The sequence below is a fragment of the Arvicola amphibius genome, chromosome 3, assembly GCF_903992535.2.
Source record: "Arvicola amphibius chromosome 3, mArvAmp1.2, whole genome shotgun sequence".
NCBI classification, from domain to species: domain Eukaryota; kingdom Metazoa; phylum Chordata; class Mammalia; order Rodentia; family Cricetidae; genus Arvicola; species Arvicola amphibius.
In genome coordinates, this window is record NC_052049.1 from 120,905,995 (window position 1) to 120,916,175 (window position 10,181).

The 10,181-nt window shown below is 42.5% G+C and overlaps 1 protein-coding gene across 1 annotated transcript; it reads right to left on the reverse strand.

Annotated features, from left to right (window-relative positions):
• Positions 1-8,965: 8,965 nt before the first annotated feature.
• Positions 8,966-9,556, reverse strand: C3H11orf87 (chromosome 3 C11orf87 homolog). The gene has a single exon (XM_038321288.1). The coding sequence runs from the start codon at positions 9,554-9,556 to the stop codon at positions 8,966-8,968; it is 591 nt and encodes a 196-aa protein (XP_038177216.1).
• Between the last annotated feature and the right edge of the window lie 625 nt (positions 9,557-10,181).

Here is a 10,181-nt window from a genome sequence, read left to right on the forward strand (position 1 = left end):
GAAATTGAAGTTAAGAAATGAAGCTGCATGAATGTAAGGCAGAAATAACTATCCGGAGCCTGTAATTGATCCTGTCACAGCATGCCAATGGACAGGGCAAAATCACCATCCTTTCACACATGAGTGTACACCACAATAAGGGAAGTGGTCCAGGCCACAGTGAAGAGCTAGGCAAGTCTGTGTCCTACTTTCTCTTCTGTTCTTCCTTGGTGATGACTTGTCTTTGATACTTAGCGACCTTCATTTTCCCTTCTTATCCCTTGAGAAGTCTGGTCTATGTTAAAGCACCAAATATTGCCAACACCTATATCTCTCTTAGGGATGTTTGAAAAAGGTTTGAAGACTGTAATCAAGTTCACTTTTATCACTTAGATAATTTAATTAAAGGCTTAGTTGGAACACCTTACTCTGGAAGGTAGCAGAAGGTGATCAAATCTTTGTCATATGCAACCTGAAATTCACACCTTGTGCGAACAAGGGCAACCAAGAAAAGGTTATTGAACCACCTTCTGATGCAGGGTTGTTTGCCTGCAAACTGGTTTCTCTTCCACGCTCTATTTTCCAAGTTAAACTGTGAGTTTGAAGTCAGATTTTAGGGTGTATCATTTAGAAAGCAGAAACCCCTAAAACCTGTCTGTTCCTGTCTGATCACGCTGAATAAAGTCCTTAAGGAACCATATAGAAAAGTTCATACCTTCTAAGCCTGGATCATTTAGGAGGAATCAGACACTGACAGGAAGATGTTTGATGGGGCTCTTATTCCCAAATACTTTGTTTCAGAAAAAAAAAAAAAATGTTACGACAGAGAGGTATTTGGTCCAGTGACCAGCACTGTGAAAGGATTAGAGGCTGAATGGTCTTTGAGGCTATAAGATAAGCAATCTCCCTAGTTCTGCTAGAAGGAGCGTTCTGCCCCAACAACAAAGTGGTGGCACCGGTGTGCCTGTGGGGGCAATAGCCAGACCACTTCCTGTTTCCCATGGTCTGAATAGGATACACGGAGGGGCCCAGGAAGTCTCCTTGCCCTTATTGGGGGACTCCAGACATGATTACAGTTGGAATCTAGAAGTTACTACAGACTCAGGTGTTAAACCTCTAAGAAAAACTTCACAGTCCTTCACTATTCTGGTGGATACTGTAAGGGACTTGAATCCTAATAGTTATCACCTCAGGGTATAGACTAGACTGGCTGCCCTCCAGCTAGACCCAGAGAGAATCCTCTTAATACTACTTAGGTCTGAAGAACCTTCCCACTCTGTCACAAGATAACAAAAATCATGTCCAGGTATCAGCTTGGAAACAAACAGGAAAAGGGAACATCTGGAAATTTTCTTGAAAGAATTACACAGTACATAAGGAAAATGAGATTAATCATAGAAAAACAGAGTAGATGCATTCCTTTGCATGTGTGTATGCTAAGGATGAACACTTCTGCCATCTCAGTGCGTCTTTGAGACTTCAGTGTAATGTGACATGTAAAGGCTACCCTTGGATTTCAGAGATTCTGGATTCACTAAGAAGTGATGGCAGACATTCAGGTAAAAATTAACCCACCCAACTGAAAGTCACAGCTAAGGAAGACAGGCAATTTACAGGTTAATAGAGATGGACACGATGAAATCAAAAAGTGGGGTTAAGAACACTCATGTCTAATGTATCTTATCTGTAAGGTAAGGGAAAATGAGATACTGTTTTTAGACACAGGAGCATAATATTATCCGCATCAATTCCAATCTGGGACACATATGGAGATGATATATTTGGAAAAAAAAGATTAGACTTCAATATTCAACCCGAAAGAAATATATATATATATATATATATATATATATATATATATATATATAGCTAAAGTGTCATAGATTAATCCTTGGCTGAAGAATCCAAAGAAGAAGAAAATGAATCCATGCCACCCCAGTAAGAGCAATGTTAACATCCGTCATTCTATCACACCAAACAGCTGAGGTTAAAATATACACTTCCTGGAGAGAAGCTATGATCAGAGATTGGGTTTCTAATCACTAATCCATTCTTGTTGCTGCCCTCCAGTAAAGCTGGTTGTTCATGTTCACTTCAGTAGCCAATCCCCAGTAGAAGTCCATCTCATCTCAACGTTAGAATTGCCTAGCCACAATTTCAGCTCCTGGAGGCTGGGGAGTGTGGCAGTCATGAGTCAGTATAAGGAAGTGGCTGTGCCTTCTTCGAGATCAATTAGTGACTTAAGATTAAAGCTCCACTCAGTAGTGAGTTATTCTAGTCAAAGGGGAAGGGTTAGAGTGGGTAGCAACGGACCACTGACAAAGTATATGGTATCGGAAATGGATAAGCAGGACACAAGGAAAAAGACTGTCAAATCTTGCCAAGACAGGGTAAGACAGTTTTAAAAAAAATCCTGCCTCTGAAAATGGTCTGTCAAGCTAGGCCTTAGCCAAAGTTGGTTGCTTCAATGTTACAAATGAGACTTTGGGTGATTGCTCAGGTAGCTAATTGTCTCCGTCATATTCTCCTCGCTTTGGAAGCTGCTTGATTGCACTTCCTGTCTACTCAAGTAATATTATTTCCCTTCTCAGGCCTTTGAAGGGGTTGAAGATTAGATAGTTGTAGTTACCTTCCTCTTATGATTTAGCCAAGTTCATTTCCAATGTAAGATTTAGACTCCTTAAAATAGAATGTTTATTAAAACATTTGTCATGTGTTTCTTGCTTATATTGTTTGATATCTGTTCCTATTGCATATAGTTTTGTATCGGGTTTGGATCACTCTTGTTTAGACAGAAGGGGGAGATGATGAGGAAAACCTTGTTAACCAATTTTCTTGAAGAGGTGGAGCCCGAGTTAGGTGTGGCTTTCTGGCACCCAAGGAAAAACCTGTGCACCGCCCAGGCGCGCGCTCTCTCTCTCTCTGAGCCATCCCTGCTGGACACTGCTGTGCTTGGATTTCTCATTTCCTGTTTCATGAGTTTTCTCCTTATAATAAATAAAAATATAATTGTTGTAGCCTTTAGCTAGCCTGGTTATTTCAACACAAGATGATCAAAATCTTCAGGGAAAGAAGAATAAGGCCTAATGATGAGCATACTTGCTTTGCATAAATGCAGAGGTTTACTTACAGGGGCTGCTTGGAGAATCTTACCAATAAGCTTCCAATCACGCTTCCTACTGTCACTCTAGCCATTGCTAAGAATGAAGCACTAGGGACACCAAGGAAGAGGAAAGTTAGTGGCTGTAGGAAGAATCTCTGGAAGAGAAGAGGGACCATGAGGAGAAACAGCTGCTTCTTTTAATCCGGGGCAATTTTGAGAAAAAATAATAAAACAGAAGAATAAAGTGAGGTAAGTAGCCATGAAGGATTTTCATTCCTCTATGATCATTAGGAGCCAAAAAGACTGCTGGTAGTGTCTGATAAACCTCCAAACAGATCTGTGGGTAAATGACAAGCCAACATCTACTCAGATAGTGAACTGTGCGACCTTAGAAGTGTGCGGCTATAGAACTTCAGAAGAAATGCTTCTGTGTGACATCTCACACATTACAAGAATCGCAGAGTTGAGGTGGCAGGGGTAGTGGTTTGATTCACGACCCTGAGAAAGAATTCATGACTTTCAATGCAGGTCAGGATAGTCAGACCCTCACTGTATAGGAGGCGGAATGAGAGAGCGTTGGTAGAGCTAGGAATGGTAAGGCTGGGATGAAGAGTCCTGTGTTAAATTACAGACTGGAGACAAAGGTCAGGGTCTGAGACTATAACAACAGATGTCAGGGGGAAGGCATGGTAGGACAATAGCAACACACAGTAAGGAACATCCCCAGAAAGCTGCATCTCAACAGGGCTCAACTAGGGCCATTCTGAATTTGTGTGAACCTGAGATATGGTCCTCTTAAAATATGGTTCTCAACACATTTCTTCCTGATAGACTAGGTTATGTTAGAGCAGCGAAAGGGAAAGAGGAAATATTCTCAAGACTTTGAGTTGGTACCTAGAAGAACCGCTGAATTCTCACATTAGACTCAGTTTACTGAGTTATACCATATACGCACACACTCTCTCTCACACACATACACACACTCATATACTCCCATACTCTCACACACCACACACACACACACACACAGACACACAGACACACACACAGACACACACACACACAGACACACAGACACACACACAGACACACAGACACACACACACACACACACACCCCTTCTCTGAGATACAGCTGGTTTGAGTGGAAGAGCAGATAAACTACAAAACCATTTTAATTGTCCCCTTTAGAAAACTGTATCTAAGTGCAACGGAGTAAGATATTTAAAAAGCCTGGCATGTTATATACTAAATTAATAAGGAAATAGTGTCCAAAAAACCAATTAACAAGAAAACTCTTTTATTGATATAAAAGCAAAACAAATTTTTCATGAATTCTAGTACCTGTTTTATTCTATCTATTGGATATAGTCAAGTTCAAAAATCACTTTTTCTGTGGGTGCTGTCACTGTTGTTAGCCTCTCTATAACAGCAGTCCTGTGAGACCATGCGTCTCGGCAAAATATCCTGCCTCAAAAGGGTAAAACAACTTGAATGATTTATTGTCCCCCAATTAAGCTAAGTCCGTTTTCTTTTGCTCTGCTAAGCATTCCTACATGGCACCAATGGTACCATCGGGCTGGTGGTAATGACAAGCATTGATGCCAAACCGTAATATCTGCTTCTCAAATGTTACCAAATAAGGGAAAGAAAAACAAACCAGAATCGGATTTATATCCATCCCAGTGAGGAAGTATCTTCTTGTGTAGATGGGGCAATTGGTTCGGACATGAACTGTAACATCTGCAAGCCACAACCTCTGCCTTCAAACACGAACAAGTGGCTTTTCAGATTCGAAGCCTAGATTCACCAGGGAGTAGGTTTTAGAAGCCACATTCAAGTTTCTGGTTTTAACTTAGCTCGTAACTCTCGGATAATATCCATTAGTAATTTCTCAGCCATTATTCACAGAAAAGCACATAAAGCTTATACCTAGGCATTTAAAAAAGAAGTTTTAGTCATTATCTAATCAGTTCAATGGATACAGATAAAAAGGGGGTAAAGGTAACTGCCAAAGTAATGTCTAAAGCTAAGTTGTCCATATTTTCAACAGTTACCTGTCAAATTAAACAAATAATAGTTATATTTTCATTTTACCTTAAATAAGCAGATATATGTTGTGGTTTATACAACATATATGTTGAAAAAGCAAAAAATTCAAATTGCAATCCATGATTGTGGTCTAGATGGCTCTAAAGCTCTTTTAGATAGACTTTTTATTCCACCTAGATAGCTGGACCACATTGATATGGTCATAACTTCATTATCATTGCTACATTTGAGTCACTAATATAGGAAAGGAAGCTTATCTAATTACCAATTTCCCAAGCTGAGGAAGACTCTTCCCTTCCATTAAATAAAGAGAAAGTTATTCCGATTTGACCCCAAAGAAACAAGTACATGCATTTACCTGACTTCTCAGATCCTCTCTGGATCAGACGATGGAACAACTATTTGGTTTCGATCTCATACTTATAATGACAGAAAAGAGAATACAAAAGTCCATTGTAAATTTGTACAAAATGTATGCATATATAAATACATATCTAGGGGTGTATATAAATTCTAAAGATTATATCCATCTACATCTTCAAGAGTCAGAGTCCCATACAATTGACACATTGGCATTCTCTCCCTTATTTTCTCATTTTTTTTAAAACAGTAAGAATCGAGCATGCTACCTTATTAATACTGAATAGCAAGTGCAGGAGTTGAGCCGTAGCTATAGAGGGTTGAAGCAATTAGTTTGACTGGACATCAGTAAATAAAATCCTTAGAGTAAATTTAGCTATTTCCATATTGCCGTTTGTCTCATAAAAATGAAGTCTTGAATGTCATATGGGTCAGTTGAGTTCACTAAGTAGCAATCTAAACAGAGTCTATAGAAATTTGCATTGTTATATGCTTATTGCAATAATTTGGTGTGGGATCTGATCTACTAGAATTTCATGTAATTCTCATTCTAGCTCTCAGAAATCTTGTGACACCACCAGGTTCACAGCATATTAAACTCAGTATGAAATGTAATTAACAAGCTGCATCATCTTTACACAGGACACTATCAAAATATTAAACCCTAGTCAATTGATGGGGAAAGGTATAAACACTTAAAGGTGCACAATAAATAGCACATTACAGATGTGTGCTTGTGGTTAGAGGCATCAAGACATTTTTAAAATACACATAATTAGCTTATTTCTTCTTCCCTCTATTTCTCATGGAAAATTATATAGGACATTGCCCCCTAGGGTGTACAGGCTGCTTCTTGGAAGGGGATTATTATTGCATGCCTTGAATGCACTGTGATTCATAAGGCAGGAACACATGAGTCGCTTCAGCACCAAGGAAGTGGAGTCAGCATCTAGCACTACTCAAACCAGAATATCTTATTGCTTTAATAAAATGGGAAATTATTTACTGTAAAATAAACAGTGCACCAAATAATGGGAAGAAAGTAAAATCTATGCACTTAAGTGGAGCTCATTGAAATGAGGACGTTCCTTCTTTCTGGGTTCCTGATTCTATTCGGACTTCACATTCAAGACTCATTCTGTAAGAAAGTGTTAAGAGCTATGGTTGGATTAGGGCAAGTTAAAGAGACTAGTGGACATTCTCTTTCACATCAGTGCCTTAGTCTGATGTCCAATGTAGAGCTCATTGTAGCTACTGTCGAGTTCCACTGACGGGCTCCTTGGTCGTCTGAGGGAGTGAATGCACTCTGACCTGCTACTAGGAAGTGACTAAGGCACCAGAGAGAATCTTGTTCATTGTTTAATAGATTGTATCCAAAGATTATACCTGCTCTTCCTAATGGTACAATGTGGCATGCTTAAATGATGGCCCGTGCTTCAGAAAAGGACTTGGATGATATCTGATAGGTGACTAAAATCAACCTTAATTACTTATCTTATAAAGATACAGACTGAGCTTGGGAAAGTTTATAATAACCAAAAACATTAGAGGCAATAGTTTCTCTGGATAATAAGCACATACAATTTGAAACAAGACAGAGAACTGAGGGCAACTAGTGGCTCAGGAGAGGGATATATGTGGGGTCCCCCTGCCAAACACCCAGCAGCAGAGTCTAGCATAGATGTGTTTATCCTGATGTTTGAAGAGAGGACAAAAGATTTATCTTCTCTCTCACTTTATTTTTTCCTCAATATTCTCTATGTGTTATGGGAGGCCAATTAGGCCAGACTTAGAGAGAAGAAAGACCCTCCATTGCTGCTTATCAGATGCAGGCACAGAGCTGTAACTAGACAAGCTGTAGACCATTTTTATCCTGTAAGCATTCACTGATTTAACTTGGAAATTTGCATGTCCTGTCATCCAAATTGCCCAACATCTCCACCAGTCTTTCCCCCAGACACATACAGTACAAGCAAGCACACACACCACTGCCTCCAGGTGGTAGCTGCATGCAGAGAACCACAGGCACTGTTGAAATATTAACCATGATTTAATAGATGGCATTCCTGCGCACCCATTATTTGTTTTCTGTTGTGGCTGTTTCTGCTATTCACAAAAGAAAAAGGGAAACGTGGGTGTCATCTTTTTTATAATAGTCTACTACAGAGTAAAATACAAAAGAACACTTCCGGAAAAAGAAGCCAGGCCTGCACCACTGGCTTCCTTAGCCAGTGGCAACCATTATATCAACAGCTGGAAAGTTAGAACAAGAATATACAGTTCAGAGGACATATCACAGAACTATAGTTTTCTTCTGTATTTGGTACCAATATAATAAGTATATAACAAAGGTGCACTTGTTCTAAAAATAAAACAGAAACATATTGGTTGGTTAAATACTGCATTTCCAGAACGGCACATTACCTAATACTTTTTTTTTTTTTACATAAAGGTAACTTATGCAATGTTCAATAATAAGCAAAACAATAGTACACGCTAATCCAATTGTAGAAAAAGAAGAAAGAAACCAATCGAAACCAAGACAATCACTTTCCAAAATAGCTCCTTCTTTGGCCTGCACAACCAGAGGAAGTAATCAGGAAGGCGAGACATATTCAGCACCAGACATAGCTGGACAGCTCCCGATGTCTCTGAGGCTAAAACAAACCCAAAACAGAAAGCTGCCGCCAGTCAAGTGTGCAAGTCGGGAGGACGGAGGAGGATGGAAGGGGCAAAAGCGGATACTGTGGGTTTTGCTTTTCTGCGCTCGGCCAGCGAGAGATATTTCTAAAAGTAAACTCAAAAACTCTGCCCAGGGGAACCAAAAAGTGAAGAGATGACTGACTGGAAAGGGGTTACCTGTCCTAAACGTTTTTCTGGGACATTCTCTGTGGTCTCTGGTGCTTAATGTAGATGTTTCCTTTGTAATATACTAACGCCTGAGCCCAGCTAAAGGTGAGGGAAAGGGAGGGGAGAGAAGCTAAAGGAAACGTGAAAGCCCATGGGGGAGGGGCAGAAAGGCGACTAAACCTTCACTTGACAGCTATATACAACATCACCGGCCCCCTCCCCTCCTGTGTTAACACCTTTTATATATTTGGTAGCTTGTGCGGTTTCTCCTCCTTACTGAGGGGGACACGGGGTGGAGAGGGAAGATGCAGCCATCGTTAACAATGAGAAGTTATGTGATTTGTCATGCGCTTGGACTGTGTTAATAATAGTGTAATAATTACTATAAATATCAATAAACTATTATCAGCGTTATTTCTTCCTCTGAGACTTTCCTTGCCCAATATTTACAAATACCGCACAGTGCCTCGGCGGAGGAGAAACAGTAAAAGGGTGGGCAGGTAAGGAAAGAGGGCAGAGGAAAGAGGGGTCAGAGGAAAACGGAAAAGGAAGAAAGGAGGACAAAAAGCGAGGATGGCAAAGATGCTGGAAACGAGGAAGGGGTAAGGAGAGGGCTACACAATCAGGACAGTACCACCGTTTGCAAAAGGCCCTCGCCAGCTGTGTCCAAGCAGGAGGAAGCTGCGTGTGCTCCGTGTGGACTGGGGGCTGGCGGTGGAGGCGGAGGAGCACAGGGACCCTGGCACAGGAGACCAGGGGTTGAAGAGGAGGAAGAGGTGGCATTGGAGGGGGTGCCAAAGGCGGAGTCCCGGGGCTGTCTCTCCAGCCGGGTTTCTTTTCCATGGATCGGAGCTTGAACACCTGACCGGGGCAGCCCACCACCACCGTGGCTGCCGCTGCAATGATCTCTCTCGTATTCCTCCTGAGCCCTCTGCATCTTCCGCTTCTTCATCCTACGCTTGTGGATGTGGAAGGTGGAGAGGGACAGCACGATGAGGCAGAAGATGAGAGTGACCAGGACAATCAGCACCAGCGTGGACGAGAAAGACTGGAAGAGCTGCTGTCCCACCTGCGTGATGCAGGTGCCACCACCTGCGCCTGAGCTGCGGACACCTGCGTTGCTGCCTCCACTAGCGTTGTGGGAAGTAAAGGTCCGATTGAGGAGACAAGGCGGCAATGCCAGCCTCAGCTCTTTCGGCGCCCTGGCACTCATCGGCGCTGGGCTGAGAGGGGACAGACCCACCAGGCTTCCTCTGTTGGACACACAGTTCCCACCAGCCAAGACGAGGACAAGAGCCCACGCCACCCCAACTGCTCCCTGGCGCTGGAGGGACTGAGGGAGAGACTGCCGGCAGGCAAGCTGGCCAGAGCTAGTGGCCCCAGGGAGATTGTCTCCGGTCCTCCTTGATCTTGTCTCCAAGCGCCCAGTTTCCTTTCCCCAGGCACCGTGCTGCAAAGAGAACAGGATTAGTTAGGGTCCCGGCCACTGCCAAGGCAAGTGTGGAGAACGAAAGGGATCTGCCACCACTGCCAAGCGACCCTCAATTGGATGCTGTCATCTCCACAACCCACCGACCCAATCCTACCGCTCCTGGCGGCGCAGGAGAGCTACTGCCAGCTGCTCCGCTGGCTTAGATGGGGTCTGGTGTCCGCACCGCACCGCACCGCGGAGACACTGGTTACTCAGCAGAGAAGGCAGCCGCCCTGCCCCCTGCACAACTTTCTAATTGTCACCAACAGTGGCCGCCAAGGCTGGCTTTCTCTATCTACTTCCCAGAAAGCCAACTGCCCTCCTCTCTGAGCACCATGGACCTCTTCTCGGGATCTACTCTCGCCAG